Source organism: Mesocricetus auratus, unplaced genomic scaffold (genome assembly GCF_017639785.1).
Source record: "Mesocricetus auratus isolate SY011 unplaced genomic scaffold, BCM_Maur_2.0 Super-Scaffold_100691, whole genome shotgun sequence".
Taxonomy (NCBI): Eukaryota; Metazoa; Chordata; class Mammalia; order Rodentia; family Cricetidae; genus Mesocricetus; species Mesocricetus auratus.
This window is the reverse complement of record NW_024429267.1, coordinates 55,550,665-55,576,283: the sequence shown is the minus strand read 5'-3', so window position 1 is coordinate 55,576,283 and position 25,619 is coordinate 55,550,665. Positions and strand designations below refer to the sequence as shown.

Genomic DNA, 25,619 nt, shown 5'->3' with positions numbered 1-25,619 from the left:
TACCTCTACATCTGGTCAACCAGGCACGTTTTGAATCAGTGGAATATGTTATGAATTTATTAGATAGTAAAAAGAGCCTTTTCTGGGGACTGCGGTTATTTCCCTGTTTTCAGGACGAGGAGACAAAGTCATGTAGAAGCTAAAGGCCCTATCCAAGGTGATACAGCTGGCAAGATACCATGGAGCTTCTGTGTACACGGAAGAACTTGCTTCACTTTTTTTTTAAATGTTATGGTGTTATACCTATGTATATGTGTGCACAGCCAATGCATGGCTGGTGGCCATGGAGACCAGAAGAGGGTAGTGGGTCTCCTGGGACTGGAGCTACAGACAGACTCCAGGGAGCCTCCATGCGGAGTCATCTCTGCAGCCTCACATAGAGAACTTTGCAGGCACCCAGTGCATAGTAGATGCTCAATGAAGAAGAGAGCGGGCACCCAGTGCATAGTAGATGCTCAATGAAGAAGAGAATTTCACTTCTGTTCTTCATAGTGTAGATGATGCTTCTGACCACGTTTTAGGGTGCCCTTGAGAAGGGGTGGTCCTCTCTACAAGCTGGTCCTTCATGGGTGGGTCTAGCCACCTTCCAGCCAGTCAGTGGTTTAGGGAGACACACTCTTTCTCTCTTGATCCCCAAGGTTACAGTTAGAGTATAAATATGTGGCTGCAAATGGTTTGGACTTTGCAAATACTCCAGTCTTTTCAAGGCCATTAATTTGTAAGCTGTTAAGGAAGCCTTGATGCGTTCCACGATGCCCCATGGGATGCATGAAAAACAAACAAGTTTTTAGCTCGACTGCCCCAACATATTTTTCTTTCTGTTTCTCTCCTTGTGATCACATCTGACACTTTCTTAGGTACCATATGCACCCTGACAGGTGTTCTTAGGTACTGTGTGTACCCTGACAGGCAGGCGGATAGTCTATGAATGGAATTGGCAGAATTGTTTAATGGAGACCACCTGAACAATTGCATTCCTGCTCCTGGGTATTTGTGGATGGTATGTCAGAGCATGGGGCTCAAACCTATTAAACCTCTTGGAGTTTCAATTCAAGACTTGGATGTCTAGGTGACAACAGACCTGCAGAAATGCACGCTATCTGCAGAGAAAAGTAATTTCCAATCCAGGCAGTGTGACAAATGCCTGTAATCCCAGTCCCAGAAGACAGCCAGGCTGAGCCTTGCCTGGGCTCCTCAGTGAGTCCTGGTCTCAAAAGACAGAACAGGAGAAAACCACCAGCTATATCCATGGTTCTGGCCATTCTGGGTGAACCACTCCCTTCCCAACATTCCCCCCTCTACTTTCTTTTAAAATTTTTGTTTACAATCACATGTGTGTGGGGGGGCACGGCACACATGGATGGAGGCGCCCAAAGAAGCAAGAGGGAGGTGTCTGCTGCCGTGGAGCTGGAGTTGCAGTCACCGTGAGCTGGTGACTGAACTTGGGTCCCCAGGAGCAGTAAACACTCTTGATCAGTGAGCACAACGTCTCTAGCCTGCCCTCTCCTCCACGAGACACACACTCCTCAGTCTGCCATAGCATTTTTGTACCTCAGTCTTCCCGGCCATCACAGGCACGCTTCCCACACTCTTGGGCTTCAGCATGGTAGCCAGGTTCTAAAGACGAATGAGAGGCTCCAGTCCCACCCCGGGAACCCTGGTGAAGTTTTGGGGAGCCCCATAGTGGGGAAGGTCCCAGCAGCCCCCACAGGCTAACCCTGCCACGGATGCTACTGCTCTTTCTAGAGCCGATTGATACCCACGCCTCAGATCTTTTCCGGGCAGATGGAACCGAGATGGGTAGAAGAGTCCAGACCCAAAGATCCAGGAGTAACATGCTGTTTTTGAATGCGGGAGACCGAATGACTCTCACCACCCCAATATCCCATGGCCCGGGCCCCCAAGCACAGCTCGCTGAATCCCTATTAGGTTTATTCTCCTCTTCTATCCGTCCCTGGCTTCAAGATGAAGCCCCAACTCCTGGGCATGTTGTAATCCAACTCCTCTCTTTCCTCCTCATTCATCTCACGTCGCCCAGGCATCTCCACAAACCTAGCCACCCACAGCTCTTCACGGGGGCCCAGATCTGTGCTCACACTTGCCTTTACCCAGTAAGAGCCCATCCTCTCCTCTCACACCCACCATCGCTGCCAGCTCGGCTCTTGGGTCACTCCTGCCTCGACTACACAGACCAGGAGAGCAGGGCCCACTTCCCATTCATCCCTGCAGTTGGACCTGCTCCAACAAGAAACGAGTGTGTGTTGCACCCCAGGCAGTAACGAATCACAGGTTAGTCAATAGCCATGAACGCTTCCTCTGCCTCAAGTACTAAACTGCTTGGAGCCCGTTCCCACCACTGTCTTCCTGCTGTGCCTCCCTCACAAGCCTGGCTCACAAGACTCTGTGGTTTGGTGTCACGTCCGCTCACCTGGCTACGCATGGCTGTTTCCCTGACCTGTGGGACACCAGGGGCTTTAAGAACACCACAAAGGCTTTTTTCGCGGAAGATTCTGGGTGTGGGAAGAGACCACAGGTCCTGCAGGAAAACACCTCATTCCTAAGGATGGTCACAGAGGTCTAAGGACACCGAGCTGAGGTTTGGAAACCTCAGCCCAGGTGCCAGGGCTTACGTCTCTGTCCCTAAGGAGATGGAATTCGAAGAAAGGCCAGATTCGCCCTGAAAGTGCTAGGGTTTCAGGATGAGAGGTGAACCTACCCTGCTCTTCGTGGCCCAAGCAGACGGCATCATGGTCACTATCCTTCACCCCTCTCTATGTTCATGCCCTTTCCCATACATTTCGGAAATCCACTCGCTAAGGAGGCAGAAAATGTTTCCCAGCCCTTGACCTGAGTGTGGCCTTGTGACATGCTGTAGCAAACTGGCCCAGGTAAGAGTGTCCCAGTTCCGAGCCCAGGCCTAAAGAGCCATCGCTTCCTGGTGCTGGCCCTCAAACAAGTTTGACATTCTCTAGCCCACCGGTGCCAGAGTGACAGGGAGAGAACAGAGCTAAGCTGGGACAGCCAGGCCTAGACTCTACACCTTATCAAACTCAGAGGCACGAATGCATCTGCCAAGGCACAGCTGAATGTCAGCGACTGTCAGGTGACCCGAGAGTGTCCCCAGGAGGAAATGTAACAAGCGACCTTCATGGCATGCGTGTATCCATAAGAGGAACGATTGCCACTTTGTTTCATTGATCTCTCTCTCTCCCTGCCCCCCCCCCACAGGGGTGGGGAGGTGGGCCGAGAAATACCACGCTCTGAGTCCATTCAGGGTTGCTTCTATGCGTATGTGTTTAGTGCTAACCATTTAGGACTACATAACCTATTGGGGGTTCGTACCTGGAGAACACTGAACCCCTCTCTCCTGGCAGTCACTGACCAGCCACAGCTCTTCCTCCTGGGGCGGGGCCTTGTTCCATTGCTTCCATCCACACTGGCAAGTGGACTGGTGATGTCACTGTGCAGGGCTTGCTTAGACGCCCCCATTGGTAAGATGTCACAGGCGCCACCATCACACCTTGGGGTTTTCTTGCCGTGCTTCAACAACACTCTGGAAAGGCCAGTAGTGGCGGCGACTCTCACCAAAAGTGCTTTTCAGCCATGGCCCCTGAGTTTTCCATCTTGTTACACAGAAGGCACAATTCACAAGCGGCTAGTAAGGACGCCAGGACTTTCCTAGCAATGCTTAACCACGGATCAAGTGGATATTTTCCTACCGCATGAAGTCTTCTAGGATCCAAAATAAACCCAAGCATTTACAGTCTAGCTCCACATAAAAAGAAACTCCTGTATTTTCCCTAAAACACTTTTTTGGAAGACATACGTAAAATTAAACTGAATGAGCTGATAATTCATGAACCGTCTTTAAAACCAATGTCTCTAACCACCCAGGAGGCTCTTCTCGCTGTTAAACAGCCCCATTATCCACTCTCTGAGTCTAAAGCAATTTCCTAAGCTTAGGAAAAAGCATGTGCTACTCAAAACTAATCTCCTTCCAGAGTCAAACCAGAAGCAATTAGCATCTATGGGAGAAGTGTTTGCGTGTGCACTTGGGTGAGGAGGGGGTGCTGGACAGGATGCCAGCTCCCCTGGTATGCTCCAACTAAAGAAATGGAGCCACTGATTTTCCTTTGATGAATAAAATATTATTAAACGCTATAAATAAAAGTGTGGGGAGTGCTGGGCGGTGGTGGCACACACCTTTAATCCCAGCACTCAGGAGGCAGAGGCAGGCAGATCTCTGTGAGTCTGAGGCCAGACTGAGCTCCAGGGCAGGCTCCAAAGCTACACAGAGGAACCCTGTGTCAAAAAAAAAAAAAAAAAACCAAAACCAAAACCAAAAACAAAACAAAACAAAACAAAAAACAAAGTGTGGGGACCAAGCTTCTGGTTCAATGGACGGAGTGCTTGCCATGTAGGTACACGGACCGTCAGTTCACTCCCAGAAGCCATATGAAAAGCCAGGCTTGGTGGTGCACCGGTGATTCTAACACTTGGAGGTGGAGACTGGTGACCACAGGGCTTCACCTGGCTAACCGGTCTAGACTAGTCAGTTGGTTGCTCAAGGTTTCCAGGGTCACAGGGCCAGTGAGAGAAACCTGTCCCAGAAAACACACGAGCCGAACCCTGAAAATGGCACATGTGATGCTGACCTGTGGATCCACACTCACACACACACACACACACACACACACACACACACACACACACGTGCACACACACGTGCACACACACACACACACACGTGAGTGCACAGTGCTCTGCACCCCCCCACACACACACAAAAGTGACAATGGCACAGCATTGGAGCCAGGCCTGAGGGCACACATTTGTAATTCCAGCACTCTAGAGGTTGAGGCGAGTGTCCAGCCTGGGCTATGAAAGACCTTATGTAAAACAAACAAACCCAAGGACAAAAACGAAAGTTCCCAGCGGTATGTGTCATCACTGGTTCCCACTTCACTCTCCACATGTAAGGGCAAGTACAACAGGACACATCTTCCAGGACCTATTAACACTGATGGTTGCTTTGAGAATCGGTTACACATCTTGCAGAGGGGATTCCTGGCCCCGGAGATAATATAATCTTTCAGAAGGTACATTACAAAAGGAAACCATTGTCTGGCATGTAGCTGACTCAGGACAAGCACTGTCATTCTGAAAGGAGGCTGAAAGGTTGGCAAAGGGGAAACAGAAGGCTTTGGTGTGTTCATCCCTAGCCTTGGGGGATTTGCAGACCATGGAAGGAAGCCCTGAAATAACAAAGAGACTGCTCGCATTGGCTGGCTGGCTGCCCCTTTCCTTCACCCCATCCTGCTTCAGAAACTGTTCCGCCGCTAAAACAGACACTACTGTTAAATGTCAGGGGACAGGATGAAAGAAATCGTCACATAATACTACCTTAAGTCACATGAGACCAAGCCTGGAGGTCAAATGCTGGTGGTTTCCCATGGTGCAATGTAACCCAACGTAATAAATGTCAAGTCCCCTCTCAACATGCAAATAAACAGAGATTATAAGGAGCAGTCAATTGTGAGTTGGGGTGTAATTGCAAACTGAACCCCAGCTAATCCCTCTGGTAGTATGTGCTATTAAAATTGTATTTTTAGCATACATTCTGAAACCAACTCGCAAAATATCCAATACTGCTCATCCTTTTTTGTGTTGGGGAAATCTGAACTTGCAGGCTTCTTGGAACAGTGTCGTGAAGAAAGAACAGTGACATACCTAGAAAGCAGCAGTTTCCCCCGAAGCTGCAGGTCGGCCGCACAATCCTCAGACCGGCAATTCCTTTCAAAAACCGTCTGTGGGAGAGAAAAACAGGAAGGTTGGCACAGAATCTAAGCAAATGAACAACGGCCAAACCAGGTCTCTTCCCCTGAGCCCCCAGGCATTCTCCTCACAGCCCCAAGAAGCCAGCTCCCTGGCATGTGGAGGGGACTTTCTCAGGTTCCAGGGAAGCCCTGTCAATACCGGTCTGGAAGCCATGAGCACATCTCTTCCTTGTAATTCTCAGCTTACTGAGAGCTTCAAGCAGTTCCTTCTGGAAGCATGCAGGAGGCGCTGGGGAAATGGCTCAGTCAGTAAGAACACTTCCCGTGGTGGGTGCCAGTCTCAGGACCTCTTCTTGAATTCCCAACTCTCTCCTGAAAAGCCAGCCTTGGCCACGCACAGCAGGTGACTTTCAGCCCAAGCTGGTCTAGGAATATCTTTTCAGTGCTTTCAGGCATCAGTGGCCAACCATTGTGTAAAGCGCGTGCAGAAAATGGTTCAAGGGAAGACTTCCTTCCTCCCCAAGAGAGAACATGGAAGAAACGAGAAACCATTTTCTGCACGAGCAATGGGGCCATGTTGAATTATTAGTCCCAGAGGGAAATGTCGAAAGGCACCCAGGCCTTTGGGCTGAGGATGCAAGAGGACAGGGATATTTTGGCAGAAAATGTCACCTCTCTCACCAGGGCTGGACCTCAGAAGTCAAGTGCTGGGCCTGAAGTTCAGTGTGTCACAGCTGGCTTGAGTTCCACAGAGGCAGGATGCACCAGAGTGTTGGCCACGCAGTGGGGAGCAACACTGGCTGAGGTTGCTACCCCTTCCCCCCAAAGTATAGGAGGATAGAGACTCCGCCCCTCACTGTGGTCGCCATCTCTCGGATGCTCTGATCTTGGAGAGCACCCTCTCTTCTAGACAATGGAGCTCTTTCACAAGCCACGCTGCTCCATTTCAGGAGGGTTTGGAAGTTGCTCTACATCAGCTGTAATCTATCAAGATCCCGACTCCATCAGGGATACTGTTCAGCTGGTGAGGTTTTCTTCTTCCTCCTACCAAGCATAGCTCTGGGTGATTTGTTCCCTTCTTAGACTATCAGTCCACACAGCCTCTCAGGGTACCAAGTGTTGACTTCAGCAAGCCTTCTGGCTAACAAAGAGTCTAGACTCTACCAGACAGGGTACTTTTGCTCATGGAATTTCATAATCCCATGCCGCATTTCCAAAAAATGAAGTGTCCCAGGCAGCATTCCCTTCCTTGATTATCATGGCAGTCTTGGGTAAAAGAGCAACTTCCTGTGTTCTTTTGGACTCTACAGAAGCAAGGAAAAAGCCAAATTCCAAAGTGGCTTCAATCAAAGGTTTCTCTGATGTCCCATTGCCGCCAGGGAGGAAACTGGGGAAGAGGGTGTGGGGGCTGTGCAGGTGTCCCAGGTGAAACCTTTGTTGCTGGGTAATGACTTTCTTTGTGTCTAGATATGAACCGTGACTCAAAGTCTATTTTCCCTGATACATGCATGAGGTACTCCAGCTTTGTCCATAAACTCTTTCTATGCCCAGGTGCACCCTTGATTGAAAATGAGCCTTTTTTTAGTTGTTTTTTTTTTTTGAAAATGAGCTTTTGCACAGACAGTATGGGATGACCTATGGGAAGAGATGGGATCAAAGGTGTGACTCGGAAGAAATGGGAATGGGAAGATGCTGTGGGAGGTTACTTTAACTATGTAAAGGTGTGTTACATTTGTTTGTTTAACAATGTAAAGATTGCTGTTTTGTCTGCCTAAGGCACCTGATTGATCTAATAAAAAAGATGAACGACCAATAGCTAGGCAGCAGGGGGCTAGGTGAGGCTGGCAAGCAGAGAAAATAGTAGGAGGAGGAATCTAGGAGAGAGAGAGAGAGAGAGAGAGAGAGAGAGAGAGAGAGAGAGAGAGAGAGAGAGAGAGAGAGAGAGAGAGAGAGAGAGAGAGAGAGAGAGACACTTGGGGCCAGTCAGCCAGGTAGCCACCAGTCAAATATGGAGGAAACAAGAAAAGTGAGTCACACAGAATGAAAGAAAGGTAAAAAGCCCAGAAGCAAAGTGTAGATGAAGAGGAAAAAGGTTACATTAAGTTATAAGAGCTGGTGGGACACACCTAAAGTAAGGCAGAACATCCATAACTAATAATAAGCTCCCATGTCTTGATTTGGGAGCTGGTTGGTGGTTCAAGAAAGCCTGTTACAGGAGGAGGTGGGGATGGGAATGGGTGAGGATGGGAAGGGGTGAGGATGGGAAGGGGTGAGGATGGGAAGGGGTGGGGATGGGAAGGGGTGGGGATGAGAAGGGGTGAGGATGGGAAGGGGTGAGGATGGGAAGGGGTGAGGATGGGAAGGGGTGAGGATGGGAAGGGGTGAGGATGGGAAGGGGTGGGGATGAGAAGGGGTGAGGATGAGAAGGGGTGAGGATGGGAAGGGGTGGGGATGAGAAGGGGTGAGGATGAGAAGGGGTGAGGATGGGAAGGGGTGAGGATGGGAAGGGGTGAGGATGAGAAGGGGTGGGGATGGGAAGGGGTGACGATGGGAAGGGGTGAGGATGAGAAGGGTTGAGGATGGGAAGGGGTCGGGATGGGAAGGGGTGAGGATGAGAAGGGGTGGGGATGGGAAGGGGTGGGGATGGGAAGGGTTCGGGATGAGAAGGGGTGGGATGGGAAGGGGTGAGAACTGAGGAGAGAATCCATCCTGTGACAATCTTCAAGTTTTGAGTCCTGACCTTCTGACCTCTCTCCAGCCAGCTCTCCCCTGTCCTAACCCCCCCCCCCCCACCGGGCAGACCTCTCACATTTTACAGTGTAAACAAGTGTGCACCTGAGACTTCCTAACGATGGCGGGAGACAGCTGTAGACGTGAACCGGCTTTAGTGTAGACAAAGGCGGTTTTTTGTTTTTTTTTTTTTCAAGAATCTACACAGAATGTCTTCCCTCACACTCCTTATAATGGCACACAACAGTCTCGCCCACAGAGAAGCACAGAGCTCCTGACTGCTTCCCTGCCATCCAGCAGGGTCTGGGGCTATAGTGAAGGTCATACCATGTGACTCCCAAGCCAACTCCATAAAAAGCAACGGAGCTCTCTCCTTAGTTATTTGTCCTTGGAACTTAGCTACTCTGAGCCAAGGGAACCCAGCTTTCTGTAAAGAGGTTCCCATATGACCAAGCAGTCATGGGAGTGGGGCTCTCAGGGACCTCAGAGCCCCTGGTGGGAACCCAGCAGATGTGAACTCTATGCAGAGAGATGAGGTAGCTTGACCAGGGACTGCCGAGTGGAAGATTCATGAGCAGATTCATCATTAAACCCCGTTATTGGTTTTTAGTTTTATTCCATCGTGGTCAGAAAAGATATCTGGTATGATATCAAGCTTTGTTGAGATTCTTGATTTGGGATGATTTATGTTTTCACATGCATTCTATGCTGGAGAATGTTCCTTGTTCATTGGACAAGAGTGTGTGATCTTCTGCGGTTGGGTAGAAACGTTCCGTGCACATCTATGGGCCCTTCATCTCTTCTTTCTTTGTTGTTTGTGATGGTTTGGATGAGAATGTCTCCTGGGGGCCATCTGAATGTTTGTTTCCCAGTTGGTGGAGTGTTTGGGAAGGATTTGGAGGTGTGGCCTTGTTAGAGGAGGTGTGTCACTAAGGTTCTAAAGCCCACAACAGTTCCTGTCTCCATTCTGCCTAGTGCTTGAGGGTCAGATTTAAGCTCTCAGCTATTGCTCCAGTGCCATGTTTTCTGTCATGGTGATCACAGTTACCCTCTGACACCGTAAGCAAGTCTCCAGGTAAATACTTTCTTTTATAAGTTGCCTTGGTCATGTTGTCTTGTTACAGCAGCCAACAGTGACTGAGACAGAAGTTTTCTGTGTAGCGGCTCTACCCATTGTTGAAATTAAGGCACCAGAATTGAGTTTTTCACTACTGTCAAGGTCTCATTTCTGGTGTTAGGAGCTTATACATTGATAGCATTTCTATTACTTTTATTACTATGTGTGAGCTACTCTTTTTTCTTTTGGTTAATATTCAACATTCACTTTTTCTGCCCCTATGTACACTCCTTGACTTCTGGTCAGCCAGAAGTGCGTTTTTGGTAGACAGCTTGGCTTTCTGTGTACGTTTAACCTATTCCATCATTTTATGTCTTTTTATTTGCAGGAATTTTGTCTAGTTACATGTATGTGCATGTGGAGGCTATGTTCACCTTGAAGAGTTGGCTATACCGCCATGCTTATTACAGCACTGTTCACAACAGCAACAATATGGAAACAACCTATAGACAGGTAAATTAAAAATGAAATGGTGCAACATACAGATATTCCTCAACTAATAGGAGCCAAATTCCTGAGTGTTGTCTAGTGTAGCAATAGATTTAACAATCTATTAACAACCTAATAGTCTTTAAGTTGGTGTGGTGGTTTGAAAGAAAATGGCCCTCAAAGGGAGTGTCACTATTAGGAGGTGTGGCTTTGTTGGAGTAGGAGTGGTCTTGTTGGAGGAAGTGTGTCACTGTGGAGGTGGGCTTTGAGGTTTCATATATGCTCAAGCCAAGCCCAGTGAGATAGACCTCTTCCTGTTTGCCTGCAAGTCAAGATGCAGAACTCTTAGCTCCAGTACCGTGTCTACCTGTACGCTACCACGTTGCACCATGTTAATGGACTAAACCTCTGAACTGTAAGCCAGCCCCAATCAATGTTTTTTTCCTTTATAAGGGTTGCTTAGCAATAGAAATCCCAAGACAGTGGGGAATACTGAAGACAAGAGTGGGATGAGCAATTTAAAACCCTGACTGAATCAAGCCCATTAGTAAACTGGGAAAGCAGTTGCTTTAAGGTTAAAAAAAATGTGATGTGCCAGGCATTGGTGGCGCACACCTTTAGTCCCAGCACTCAGAAGGCAGAGGTAGGAAGATCTCTGTGAGTTCGAGGCCAGCCTGGTCTACAGAGTGAGTGCCAGAATAGGCTCCAAGAGAAACCATGTCTCAAAACAACAACAACAAAATGTGATGTACAACTAAATCAAGAGGCCTGTGCCCAACACTAGAGAGTAGTGTGTGTGTTGGTTGAGGTTGAAATCTGATTACTGTGCCTGGACCTGGATGAATCTCTTCTGGGAAATGGGCCGATTTGTTTCCTAGGAATTGACTCTGGGAGGCAAGGGTGTTGGCACACTGCAGCCTCAGCATGCTGGGTGAGCACAGAGTTTCCAGAAATAATGAGAACTTCTTCTTAGCATGAAGCAAGCACAGAGAGTATGGTTTTACGGTAGTGGCCTGACTCCAGATGTTCCTCTCAGAGAACAATCCTAACAGCTGTAAGTTTGATCCCTGAGAAACCCTTCAAGTTACTTTTACCCATACCCAGAGTCTTCTGGGAAAACCCAGGAGTGGTACATCAATGAGACACAGCAAACTCAGCTGGCTGCAGTCTCCTCTTGCCCTGTAGCCTCTACCTGCTGGTCTGATTGCTGCAAAGTCCTGACTGCTCACTCTCTTGGAGGCCGCCCTCCTAACTATGAGAGCAGATCTCCTTGCTGCAGGAAGCTAACGCCTCTTTCAGGAGACAGTCATTTCCTGCCTCAGGCTTCTGCTGGCTGAGGAGTGGGGTGCCAGCAGCTTCCGGCCCAGGGTTCTGGCTGGCTTCCTCCTCACCCCGCTCTTCACCCTGGGTACCCCTGGGGACTATACTTTCATTCAGAAAATTCCTTTTCTTATTTCTCACTGAATCCTTACTCTTTTTTTTTTAAAGATGGGGCTAGCAAATTTTGGCTGAGAAGAGTAAGACAGGACATCTTTGAGTTTGTGGCCTTTGTGTCCTTTCTGATAACGACTCAACAGCTTTGCCATGCAGTCAGGCAGCTGTGGACATGGCATGAAGGGATGGGCATGGGTGTACGCCCACAACCTTCTTCTACTGTCATTCGAGTGCGGCAGGCACGTGCCTATGCATGCTTGCACGTGTGGGGCATACATGTGGAGGTTGGTGTTGGGAACAATCTTCAACCATTCTTTGAGGCAAGGTCTCTTGACAAACCTAGACAAAAAAATGACTGTTTTCCCTAGACAGCTTGTCTGAGGGATCTATGCCTCTGAGGGCTGGAATTATAGGTGGGCCATCAATCCCACCCAGAATGCATGTGGGTTCTTGGGGGTCTGAACTGTGTTTCTCGAGCTCGTGCAGCAAGCCCTTTTACCACTGAGCCAGCCCCTCAGCCCCACCCCGCCACCACCATGGCACTCAGGCTCACACTTGGACACAGGTTATGGCTTGCTGACTCCAGCTGGATCGTATTTAGCTAATGAATTATTCACAGCCTCTGGGTTGGGGGATGGATGGACCAGGTTGTAATGGCGCCTTCCTTTGCGGCAGAGCCTCGTCAGCTCTTCCCGTGATGCCAAAGCAGCAACGGGGACATGCGGTCAGGGGCTGGAAAGGAAGTGGGTGCCCCAGATGCTCAGGCCCCGAGGGACCCATTTCTACAACCACACCCACATTAGAAAAATCCTCTCTTACCTGAGAAATGTTTGTTAGGATCAGGTAAGGGCCAGTTTCTCAGACACGGAGATGCTTGCTTTAAATTAAAACTGCAATTATGTACATGGATTGTACACTGTAAATACGGTTGCTAAGGCAACCAAGTCCCAGGCTGAAGCCTCTGAGATGGGTTGGGTGTTTAAGTAAATGTGCTTCAAATCCCACTCAAGAAGGCTCTATTTATAGGAAAGCAAACAGGATGTATTCTGATAGGGGCATTTATGACCTGGTATTCCTCCCCCAGGTGTGAGAGATCTGGGTACAAGAGGTCCCAGCTATGTGCAATTTGTATATGAACCCACATCACCTGGTGTCTTAATCACCGTTCTATCAATGTGAAGAGAAACTGTAACCAAGACTTTCAACTGGGGCCTGGCTCACAGTTTCAGAGGTTTAGTCCGTTATCATGGCGGCAGAGAGCATGGCCGTATGCAGGGGGCTGGAGCCATAACTGAGCAATACAGCCTGATCCATAGGCAGCGAAAAAGAAAACCGGGCCTGGTATTTCTCCCACAAAACTACATCTATTCCAACAAGGCCACACCTCCTCGAACAAGGCCACACCCATCGAACAAGGCCACTCCTCCCAATCCTTCTCAAGTAGTGCTACTTCCTGATGACTAAGAATTCCATTACACAAACCTATGGGGGCCATTCTTACTCAGACCACCACACCTGACATGGCATTTAGTATTTTTAAAAAATGGGTATAATTGCCGTAATCTGAGAGTAGGTTTCTCCATCCCAATTCTGTTTTTATTTTATTTTAATAAAACCCAAACACAGACTTTTGGGGTGGAGCATGTTGTAAGAGTGCAGGGCAGTCTCAGGAATTTCAGCTCCACTTCAGCTATGTCCAGATGGAGATACCACAAGCGGTTTCTTTTGCTTCTGCTGTTACCGTTCTGTTTTGAGACAGGGTCTCGCTGTGAAGCCTGAACTGACCTGGATCTCTCTGTGTGGAGCAGGATGGCTTTGGCCTCAGAAAAACCCACCTGGTTGTTGAGATGACAGGTGTGCATGACCACACATGACCTTGCTTTTTTAAATTTTTTTTCTTTTCAGACAGGATCTTCTCTAACTCAGCCTGGCTTTGAATTCTTTGTGTAGCTAGGGACAACCTTGAACTTCTGACCCTCTTGTCTCTGCCCCCTGAGGGCCGGAAATATATATAGGCAAGCACCCACTCCACTTGGTTTACGTAACACTTGGGAGTGAACCCAGGGCCTCATGCGTTCTACGGAAGCATTCTATTTGCCAAGCTCTACCAACCCCAGTGATGGTCTCTTTCTGTGTCACTCATCTTTACATCGCTATGACAACATGCCAGAGGGAAACAGCGTTGAGACAGCCGATGCCTCTTTTACCACCTGCATTTCCTTCACGTTATGCTTTGAAAAACAGACTCATAAACACACACACACACACACACACACACACACACACACACTCTGCTGGAGAAGTCACAGTGAATCACAGGGCATACCCTGGCCAAGGGGGACTCCCAGGGGGAGCCCACAGCGTATCCCATTTCATTAAACAGCCTTGCAGAATGACATGGGCTTTTGTCCTTTTACAAGGGCTCTTTCAATGGGGCCACTAGGCCAGCTTTTGAGGGAGGCGTTGGGGAATTAATAGCTAATGTGAGAAGACGTTATCTACGTTCACTGGGCTCTACTCGAGCGGGGGAGCTGAGAGATGGTTCTCTGAGGTAGCAACATTCAAACATAAAGGCTGGCCGTGAGAGATGGCCAGGGTGAGAGCCTTCATGGAAGAGGGGTCAGCAGGGCCCGAGGCTGGATGTAGTATTCGGGTGACCCTGGAGAGTGCTGGGGAATCGGGGCACCGTCTTGCAGGGTCCCGGGACTCTAGAGAGGAAAGCCAGGGCAGGGTTATTCAGGGACACAGGTGTGAGGCGCAGGCTAGGTGACAAGCCAAATGGCCAGGCCTGGGAAGATGTCAGCATGGAGGACAGGCAGAGGGAGAGGGAACTGTGTACTGTTTGTGTATTGTTTGAGCTCCTGGTGACAGAGACGGTTCCTGAGTTCTGGTTAAAGTCAGCTCTATTGCCTGGAGTGGCCCTAGCTGGCAGCCCATTGTTCTTCCCTTTGAACAGAACCATGAACACAGCCAACATCTGGAAGACACATGGAGGGATAGTGGAGATCATTAAACTGACTCAATTTTGTTGTTTTTCATAATCAGGCAAAGCAGAGTAAATAAGAACTGCTTCCCTAGAAAGAGTCTCAGGCTCCTGGACAATCCTTCCAATCTAAGAACAATATTTTTCTTTTATTTTAATTTCAACCACAGAGTAACGTGATTGAAAAGAGCGTAACCCTGCCTGCCGCACCTCATCCATCTGTTATGAGTGTCTCTGGAGGGGAAAAGTACCATTACCCACGCCTGCTCATCTTCGTCTTTGTGATTACTTCTTGCCTTTAGAAAGCTCTCTGGCGTGACGACTTAATCTCCAGATTAACGTGTTATCCCACTGAATTCCTGCCGCTGCAGATAAGGGTTACTATCGCCACGGCTCCCTCCGTCCCTTCCCATCTCTGTTCTTTCCCCCTGCGGGTCCCAGGCTAGCTGTGCCAGGGTCAGTGGTCAGCTTAAGACATGTGCTAGCCCATCTCTGATTTAGTGTGTCTGGGTGGGTCTACCAACTTTCTTTCCCTTTATCGGTGTTAATTTACGTGTGTGCAGGCACACTCCACAGGGGACAAGCTGGACCCGGCACTACGCGACTTTAACTTACAGAGAATCATCGGCTATGCAGGCCCCTTTCTTCCCTGTACTCACCTGCACTCCAGATCCCAGTCTAATGTGCATTATATTTAAACCGTAGCATTATTGGGCATGTTGCTTTTTAAGATTTTTTTTTATTATTTATGTGTGTGTATGGCGCGGAATGGATCGCCAACTGTCATAGGCTATGAAGGTTTGAAGACACTCTCCAGGGCTTGGATGCTGTAGGAATGAGGGTTAGGTTCAGGGAAAGTGTGCTCAGAGACAGCAACATGCTGACCAGAGTTAGCAACTATCTCCCTGGTCAGCATGGAGGCTCGACAACACAAAGGGCTCTGAGATGAGTCCTAACGCACCAAGTGCCGACCTCTACAATACAAGCGAGAGCCAGGATGGCAAGATTTCCCCTTGGAGAGGAGAGCAATGCTAGGACTGGGATTTATTACGAGGGGTTATGGAATTTACCATGAACGCCTGTTTGCCCCTTGAATGCCTGGTCCCTGTGGAGGCTGAAAAGGGTATCAGATGATCTGGACCAGGAGCTACAGGCGGCTGTGAGTCACTGTGGGGTGCTGGGAATCAAACCCAGGTCCTCCACAAGAGCAGACAGTGCTCTTCAGAGCTGAGCCATCTCTCCAGCTCCCCAGAGTGTCTGATTTTTTTTTAAAGAGATGTATTTATTTATTAAGCAAGTAGTGCTCTGTCTGCATGTATCCCTGCAGGCCAGAAGAGGGTGCCAGATCTCACTATGGATGATTATGAGCCACCATGTGGTTGCTGGGGATTGAACTCAGGACCTTTAAAAGAACAGCCAGTGCTCTTAACCCCTGAATCATCTCTCCAGTCCCTGAGTCTTAGTACAGAAACCATTTTACCGCCTTCTCTTCTTTCTCCCTGGTTTCTTTGCACATCACCTTCAGGCTGTCCCCTGTACTACGCCCCACTAAGACATCTTGTATCCCTCCTAACTCATTTCCCTTGTGCCTGTTCTGAGTGACCAGCAAGGCTTGCAGGCCTTCTTCCCTCTTGTACTTGAGGAGGGAGGCTCATGTATAAAAAAAAGGAAGCCTTGTCCAGTGTGTGTGTGTGTGTGTGTGTGTGTATGTGTGTGTGTGTGTGTCTGTGTCTGTGTGGTGTGTGTGTCTGTGTGTGTATAGAGTATGTGTAAAGTGTATCTATATATAGTGTTTGTCTGTGTGTGTGTAGACTGTGTGTAACGTATGTTTGTATGTGTGTGTGTCTATGTGTGTCTGTGTGTAGAGTGTATATCGTGTGTCTCTGCATGTGTCTGTGTGTGAGTGTCTGTCTATGTGTGGAGTATGTTAGTTGAGTGCTGAGCATACATGTATATGCTCTCCTGCTCCTCTCTCTCCCCCTCTCTCCCTCTCTGTCTCTCTGTCTGTCTCTCTCTTTCTGTCTCTCCCTCTCTCTGCTGTTCATGGTGGCTGTCATGTGACTAGCCGCTCGCAGTTCCCTCCCTGACTTCTCCCCAGTGATGGCTGTAACCTAGAATCCAGGGCTACAATCAACCCTTGCTCCTCTAGTTGCTTTCTGCCAGGGCGTTTATCACAGAGACAGAAACAAGGCTAGAGCAGGTCTAACCTGATTCTTCTGGGCGATCTTTTGCCCCTTCTTCCAGCGTAGCACGGGGGTCAGATCGGGCAGCTCCCGCTCCTCCTCAGCAGTCTGGTGCACACCCAGGCTGTAGGCAGCTTCAAACACGATGGGGCTGATGACATCCTGGACCCTCCGCTGCAACAAAAGCAAGAGGGAGCATTAAGAGGGAGCGTCTGTGGATGCGGGGACGCCATTCCCAAAGACCAGCCTGCCAGCCACACCGCTCTCCTTGGGTGGTCCTCACCACCTCCTCACAAGCTAAGGTGTCACTGTTTCTGTCTTGTAAGCAAGGTAAGCAAGGCCCAGGGAAAACTTGTCCCGGTCTCTGCAGACAGGCAGGGATTTTCTCAGGCTACCCCATGTGGTGCTAAATCATCTCCAGAGCATATGGAAGACATTATCTAACTCGTCACCCACGTGTGTTTAGATGCCAGTTGGTGGCTGGGATAGCATCTGTACTCAACATTAACCCTTTATTTCCACGGGGTGTGGATGAGATTACAGTTTTGTGTCGTGGCCGAGGACCCAACAACACTAATGTGAATGGGGTCTGCTGTAGATTAGCCATCAGTGGAGTCAGGAGCAAGCTTCCTGCTCATTCTTCTAGAACCCAAGGATTTCAAGGCCCAGGGGATGGTAGGCTGCTAGCCATAAGAGCGGCAGGGAAGCTGCACCAGGTACGTTTTCTGTTGTGGTGATAAAACACTACGACCCAGGAAACATGGAGAAGGGAGAGTCCATTGGGTCTAAGGTTCCAGAGGGTAAGAGCCATTCATGGTGGGGAACCTCGAGGCAAACAGCAGAGCAGGAAGCTGAAAGTCAGACCTTCAGCCAAAAGCAGGAAGAAGCATGGTGGTCGGGGGAGGGAGAGGACCACAAGCGGTGGAAACCTGTAAATCTCAAAGCCCACTTCCTGTGACACACTTCCGCCAGCAAGGCTGTACCTTCTAAACATTCCTAAACAGCCTCACCGACAGGAGACCCCAGTGTTCAAACACTGGAGCCTATGGGGACACTTCTCATTCCAGTCACCACAGGAAGAGAAGAAGACCCGTGGTCTAATGAGATGCCAGGTCGATGCTGTGACTTCTAGAGATGAGCAACACACTCCATACCCCACCACCCCGCAGGAAAGGAACCAGGAAGGTGCAAGGCTCAGCCCCACAGGACACAGGCCTGGTTAGGACCCTCATCTTTCCAACTTTTAAGCTCATGGTCTTTCCCCAGTGGCACTGCCTCTGGGTGACTCCAGGCCCAGAGTGATAGCTAGAGGCAAGAGTTGGTCCATAGTCTTGCATCAAGGGCCAGCACATCATCCGGGGTGGTCTACCTTAACATGGCAAGGCTAAGAAAGTCATCACTCACAGCCAAGTCTCTCTGCTCTGTAACCATCACGGAGAGCATGCGTGTGTGTCACAGGGAACTGAGAAACACCTTATACAGAACAAGAGAAGCCGGGCAGGCAGCAGATGCCACCCACCCTAAGATGTCTGAACATATCACCCATGAATTCCCACTATTCCCACTATTCTCTACGAAGTGTGGAGGGTTAGGATCAGAGTCTCACTGTGTTCAAAATGGTAGGACATTCCAAACGTCTCAGGAAGCACCCAGGAAAGAGTTTTCTCCAACACTTTTCGACAGCCAGTCTCCTCTCCCTGGGGACAGCTGGGGATGGACTGTCACCCCGTATGAGAGAACACAGGCCAAGCATCTTGGCTCTCAAATGTCAGCGTCCCTTGTAGGATGCCCAGCCTGTGACTATGAGGATGACAAATGACCCCCATTTGGATGATGCTTCAGAAGTGAAGGGAGGTGGTTAGCCTGCAGACTGTGGCAGGGTTCTCAGGACAGGTCTTGGCTCTCGGGTGGAATTTGGGTTCCCGGGGGTGGGGCAGTCTGGCTAGGGAGTGGTGGGCGGGGGGGGGTGCACTAAAATAAAACACGAATGTTCTGTTTGTCAGTTCAGTTTTCACTTCTGAGAAGCGGAGAGTAGTTCCAGGTGGGCCATGGCACCCCATGTTTCCTCACATGATAGGGTGTCGAGTGGAACACACTCAAAGGTGCTCGATGCCAGGGACTTCCTGGAACAGTTCTGGGGAGGGGTCAGCGGTGCTGAGTGGCAGAGGGGAGGCAGGGTGTGGAGGGTACAGCAGAGGGACACAGGTGGCGTCAGGGCAGATGCCCGGACAAGAAGCAGATGATGCACGTTTGGCTCCGTAAAGAATCCACCTGGGAGAAGGTTCAATTCTTCAGCCTAGCAAAAACCCAGGACGTTCGCAGCGAAGCGATGGAGGGCTTCCAGAATGTTCTCTGGAACTCTCCATCTTAGAACAGATCTTTAAGACACGCACCTAAGATCCAGACACCCCCCCTCCCGCCTGACTCCAACCAGAATTCCAAGATGGTAGATGGTACAGACAAAGGCAGATGAGAAAACGCCAAATTCACACATTTGCAAATGTGTTCTTTGTGCTTCTCTGAGGTTAGTTAACTACTTCTAGACTTTACACTTAAATGATTCGTGCTAAAGTAAGTCCACAATGACACTCTTACTCTGGGCATGGGGGAAGATGAGAGTGGGGGAGGGGCAGCGCTCACTTCGGGCTTCCGAACTGCCTGCCATGTGTATTTCAGGGTCTTCCTCAAGCTCTGAGTTGACCTCACTCTACTTGATCCTCACAACATCTAGTGGGTAGATTTCTGCTTGCCCTTTACAGGGAGGGCAACTGAGACCCAGGAGCTCAAACAAACTGTCCCTCCAACCCAAAGCTCGTCATGTGGTAGAACCAGGCTTCTTGGAACCAAAAGCAAAAGGAGTTTCCCTGCTGTCCGTTAGACGCTTTGGTGGTTGTTGTTTTGAGGGTCTCACTATGTAGCTGGTTCCGGCTGGCTTTACGTTTGTTATGTAACACAGTCTGGCCTCAATCTCGCAATGCTCCTGCCTCAGTTGCCTAGCTCATGAAGTCCTATTTAGGTTCACATTAGGTTCCAGCAACTCCTTAAAAGAAAATGCTTGCTCAGGGGTTTAGGAGATGACTTGATGGAGAAACAGCTCTTCTTGCAAGCCTGAGGACCTGAGTTTGGGTCTCCAGAACCCACGTAGAAAAGATTGGCATGTTGGTGTGCCCTTGCAGCCCTAGTGCAGGGGAGGTGCAGACAGAAAGACTCTGGGGACTTGGTGGCAACACAGCCTAGGCAAAATAGCAAGCTCCCAGTTCAGGGAGAGGCCCTGTCTCAAAAGGAAGGTAGGGATGAAACAGGAAGACACCCCCCTCCAAACTCTGGCTTCCATGGGTGAGCGCTCCCCCAACACATGAGCACAAACACAGCCCACAACGCCCCCACAAAAGATGAATGAATAATTGGTAGCTAGGAAATAGGGACAAGGAGTGAGGGTGTTTCTAAGTGTGTGACCACACCCAGTGACTGCCAAGGAGAAAGACCTTAGCAGTGTGTGTCTGAGTTTGGATCATGAATACAGGCAACATCTAGGTGGGCGAATGCTATTCCCTGGCAGCAACTACATGAGCCTACCTTAACTAAAGAGTTTGAAAAGCAGCTTTTTTGTCTCACACAGCAGTAGTTTGGAGCAGCAGGGAACTCAAACCACACAGTGGTGGGTGGTGGGGGCAGAGGAGGGTGCAGGGATTAGAAACAGGCTCTGCCCCAAGCCTAGCCCCTCCTTGTGCTGGGCTGGCCTGCTCCAGCCACTCCTGACCCTGGGCTGGTCTGCTCCCAGCTGCCTAGGGAAAGTAGCAGACCATCTGGGGGTTTCCCGTCACTTTTGGAAACTCTGCTCCCTTCTGTTCAGCACCACATTAAGTAAGGAACTGGCCAGAGAGAAGTCTGTGGCTCCGGCACTTCACCACTGTGGCTCAAATTTTACTGCTTAAAAAGTTACTGCCACAAGTGGAATTTTATGATTTCTTTCCCTTTCCCTTTTCTTTTGAGGCAAGCTGGTATATATCCCAGCCTAGCTTCCAATATAGTCAGAGATAACCTCGAACTCCAGACCATTTTGCCTCTACCTCCATCCAGAGTGCTGGGATTACAGGTGTTTACACCACACTAGGCTACAGACAGAGACCTCTTAAACTGAACACATATTTAGCCTCATCTGTACAGAGGCCAGAACGTACTTTTTCCAGCTAAAGACATCAGGAGTCTGCTACTTTGAAAATGGGAGGCACCCTCATGGAGGACACCCAGGCTGGTGGCAGAGCCGGCCATGGCTCCATGGCTGCCGTTTTTATGGGGAATGTAACACATGCTCTGTTTGAAGTTTATTGGGTGCATACTTTATGCCAGGCAGTGTGCTGGGTGGCAGGGAGACAGACTTAAAAGACACGGAGGGAATTAAGTTTCAGAGGGGAAAACCGAGCTGTGACAATGTCACAACGTGCACCAGGGCCGAAGTGGCCATGAGGACACAAAGGAAGTTCACACCTGACTCTTAAAGGCCTGGCAGGCTTCCCAGAAGAGGGGCTCCTGGGCTGAGCGGCAGAACGGAAGGACATGTGCGCAGGTGTAAGGCGCAGCTGGTACAGCGTGCCCGGAAAGCTTGGAGGTGTTAATGGACCACACGCATAGACTCGGAAAACCATGCTGATGGGCAGGGAGGCTCATGCAGAAGCCACATCTCAGGCGTCCACCCTGATGGCTGAGTGACCCCCTCGCTGAAAGTTAGGAAGCGTGGGGACCGAGTTAACAAGGTGCGGTGCTCTGGAAAGCCCCTTCCAGCTGCAGCACGATGGCATTGGTGGCAGTAGGGCTGGGGAGGTGTCGGCCAACGGGCTTAGACATAAAGATCACTACCATGGGAGGCCTCAGCAGTGGTCAGAGACACAGGAACCCCTTTCCTGGCCTGTGTGCGAGGAGCCAGCCGAGGGTGACTTGATTCCAGTTCTCACTCCAGGGCCCAAAGCAAGCTGGGTTTGGTGGCCATGGCACGCGCTGGCTAGCCATGTGACTTGGAACTCTACCTGAGAGCGGCTTTTCCCCCACTATCGGGGTGGGGGCTGAATACAGAAACTCTGTTTTTTTTTTTTCCTTCCTTAGCTCATAGTGGCAATGAATTAAATAAAAACAGGAAGGGTTGGGCTCACTTTAAATCTGCAAATAACACAGAAGTTCAGCGAATAGGCAGTTAGCATTAAGTCAGATTATTGTTTGGGGGGAAAAGCCACTAAGTGGGCTTTGTTGTTTTGTTTTGTTTTTGAGACCTTGATTTTGTTTTATTTAACTTAGAAACAAGCTTGCTTCACATGTCAATCCCAGCTCCCTCTCCCTCCCCTCCTCCCCCACCCCCAGCAAACCCCCAACTCCCCACCCCATCCCCCCTCCACTCCCCAGGGAGGGTGAGGCCCTCCCTCCATAGGGGATCTCCAAAGTCTGAGACCTCGGTTTTTTTTTTCTTTTTTGAATATGTGATTTTTTTTCTGCCCCCTCCTTCCTGTATGCTCATGCGCTGTTCGAGTCCAACCCTGTCCGCTTCTGCCTGTGCTGGCCTCACACTCTTAGAAATGAGAAATCACTACCAGCAGAGCCCATTTCTGTGCCTCATAGTGACATCATAGCCATCCTGGTGGGTGTGAGAATGCTCTGCATTCTGTATCCTCCTCCACGTGATGCTATCAGAATGACCACTAAAAGAGTTATAGGCGGTTTTAAAATTCCCATAAGCTCGAAGGATGGTTTAAAAGGAAACAAAGGCGTTTCCAAGTCCAGGAATAGTAGAGTGACTTACCAAAACTATCCGCTCCCACTGGTGGCTGAAAAAGTTGACCTGCACAAGCACATGCGTGTGTGTGTGTGTGTGTGTGTGTGTGTGTGAGAGAGAGAGAGAGAGAGAGAGAGAGAGAGAGAGAGTGTGTGTGTGTGTAAACACTGGTTTTAAACTATCGGGGAACTACTGAAATAATCAGGACTTCAGAGCCTGGGGTCCCCCAGGAGAGAACGAACCCACAGATGACCATGGCATTTACGTTTGCCTTCACATTTCAAGACTTGCAGCCACTTGGAATGAGGATACGTGAGCTCCTCGCAGAGACCGGGATGCTCGGGGGCAGCGAGGACGAGGCCCTGATGGCCCACAGAGAAAAGCGCATTGAGATGAGTGTGAATGCACTCTCTGGGCATCTGGCAATCAATTGCCACAGCAGCAGGACTGAGAGAACGAAGCAGGGGCAGGAGCTGCCCCAAGATCACAGCTCCTGTCAGCATCAGCTGCAGCCACAGAGGGAGGGGAGGCCTGTGCGCTGAGAGCTAAGTCCACAAGCATGGGAGGAAGAGGAAGACAGGCGCACAGGGAAAGGCGTAGCCTTTATAGTTAGCATGCCTAGCATAGTAGTATGACACTAGTGCATCACACAGGGACAAGTGGCGGGCAGCACTAGCTTTTAAAGCGTCTTTGCTAACATTATAACACGTCATCCCTGTTATCCGACAGAAACAACCCTAGCAGACTGAAGTTTGCAGGCTCGGGGAGTGGATACAAAGGCTGGGTGAGAAGGGTCTGAAGAACACAGCATTTCTTCTGTGGTAATAGAGTATTCTAGAACCGATTGTGGGGATAGTTGTAGAACTGCGAATACATTGAAGCTAAACTACACGTGCATGCACACACACACATGCATGAACACATGTACACACACACATGTACACACACAGGTGCACATACTCGCACATGTACACACACACACATAGGCACACACACTCTGTGATGGCTAATTTTGATTGTCAACTTGAGTAGATTTAGGATTACTTAGAAACATACCTCTGAACATGTCTATGAGAGTTACCACTGAGGGGTTGATCTGTAGGGAGGATCCGCCCTGAGTCTGGGTGGCACCGTCCCATAGGCTGGCGTTCCAGACCACATCAAAAGGAGACCAATCAAAAGTCAGCATTCTCCTTTCTGTGTCCTACTCTATCATGATTTGAGGAGGGAGGAGTCCTGGCATGGGCTGCTTTGGCTACAGAGCTACCCGCGGCTGTCCTCTGTACCGTGATGGACCATATTGTCCCCTACTTAAATTCCTTCTCAGGTATTTGGTCACAGCAGGGATAAAAGTCGTAGTTACTTTTCCATTGCTGTGACAAAATACCAAGACCAAGGCAACTTTTAAAGAGAGGGCTTACTTGGGCTTGTGATGTCAGAGTAAGTAGGAGACAGGGCACCGGGAGTGACAAGAGTCCCATGAGACTTCTGAAGTGTCAAAGCCACCCACACTGACACATCTCCTCCCGTAAGGCAAATCCTTCTAGTCCTTCCCTCTTCCTCCATTGGCTGAGACTGGGGGTGGGGGAGCCTCTGATTCAAACCCCTACAGTCACTTATACATGCTTTAAATGACTGAATTGTACAGCACATGAATTACGCCTCAGTAAATCTGCTACCAGACTTTCTAATGGAAAAAATGCTGACAACCCCCCTGCCCTACTGCTAAGCGAACCTTTATCAGGATATATGCACAGAGAGAGCTCTGCTTCCCATTTTTACGAGAAAATAAACCCAAGCCAAGTGTGGTTTCACTTGCAGACCTATAAATTAGATGACAAACAGGCAAAATTAAAAACCATAAAGGAAGTGCTACAAATAATTCTAAACAGAATGCGATGAGGAGCGCCACTGACTGTAACAGTTGTACAGGACAAGATTTGCACTGGGGAGAGACAAAACCTTATCATCGGAAGGATTCGGTTGTAAACATCAGCCAGTCAGAGCTCGGAAGAAGACGGCTGAATTCCAAGGACCCCAGAAACCCTGTCACAAGAGCAGGAAGCAGTGGGCAGGTCAGACATCCGGCTTCTGAGCAGAGGTTTCAATTAAAGCCACGCCTCCCTGTGTGTGCAACATCACACTAACGGATGCCACCAGTGGTCTGACGTGTGTGAGTCCTACCGCAAGCACCAGCACTCAGAATCTTCCACAAAACACCCCCAGCTAACATGCTTGCATAAATAGCTCTAGTCGCACGAGACAACTGCACACACTAATGATGGAACCAGGGACTTGCTGGGGATTTGGGAATCTGTTCGTGCTGTGGTGCCCCACCCCCACCCCACCCGCTCATGTGTTTGAGCAGCTGGCGCCCAGCTGGTTGTGCTGTCTGGGGAGGGCCTCTCTGGAGGAAGTGGGGATGGCACTTGAAGTTGATGAGCGCACCCTCTACCTGCCTCAAGTCTCTACTTCCGGTACCATGTAACCAGCTACCTCACACAGCTGCAGCCATGCCTTCCCCTGCCACGATGGCTATACTGTCAAAACAAGAGCAAGAATAAGTCCTTCCTCGTGTTGCCCCTTGTCAAGTATTTGGTGACAGCAACAAGAAAGTCGGCAATAGCGTGCTTCGGTGTTAGAGTTTACAGAGCGGGGTGGGTGGTTCCTGACTTTGGAAAGGGGATCTCATCTCTGCTATGGGCCCCTCTGTTCCTGAACAATACCGAGAACAGCCCTCTCTGAGAGGATGGGAAGCAGTATCTGCTTGCATGGGGCATCCAGGGCTGATCTGGGGTGGGGGTGGGGTGGATGAGTGGTATAGAATACAGGCGTTTTGGTTGACCCTAGAGAGAACACCGGTGGCCTTGTGCCAACGCTTGGGTTTTGTGTGCCTGGTTCCCTATGAGGCACAGGGAAGCAGAGAAGAGGCAAAGAGATGTGTGAATGAAAACCATTAATACAGAGGAGAAGGTGATGGTAAGGGCTGGGGACTAGTGAGGGCGGATAGTTCCTGATCCACGGGGAATAGGAATAGGAGTATCTGGAAGCCTCCGATGGAGTTGAAGAGTAGGTCAGTGGTAAAGGCTCTTGTCAAACAAGCACAAGGACCAGCATTTGGAAAACCACATAAATGCCACATAGGCATGTTGGCCCACCTCTAATTCCAGCCTGGGCAGGGGATCCCCACAGAAAGCTGGCTAGC

At 49.6% G+C, this 25,619-nt stretch overlaps 1 protein-coding gene and 1 long non-coding RNA gene across 4 annotated transcripts in view; one reads left to right on the top strand and one right to left on the bottom strand.

Annotated features, from left to right (window-relative positions):
* The window catches only part of Itga9 (integrin subunit alpha 9), a 296,388-nt gene that overhangs the window by 119,110 nt on the left and 151,659 nt on the right, over window positions 1–25,619 (bottom strand). For all 3 annotated transcript variants that reach the window (XM_040739731.1, XM_040739730.1, XM_040739732.1), the window contains 2 exons: window positions 16,678–16,827; window positions 5,731–5,807 (listed from right to left, as the gene is read on the bottom strand). In XM_040739731.1, the coding sequence (XP_040595665.1) occupies window positions 5,731–5,807; window positions 16,678–16,827 (227 nt within the window). The remainder of the gene's footprint in view (window positions 1–5,730; window positions 5,808–16,677; window positions 16,828–25,619) is intronic.
* LOC110343160 lies at window positions 9,957–15,175 on the top strand. Its single transcript, XR_002385357.2, has 2 exons — window positions 9,957–10,077; window positions 14,641–15,175. It is a non-coding gene; the product is annotated as an uncharacterized LOC110343160 (long non-coding RNA).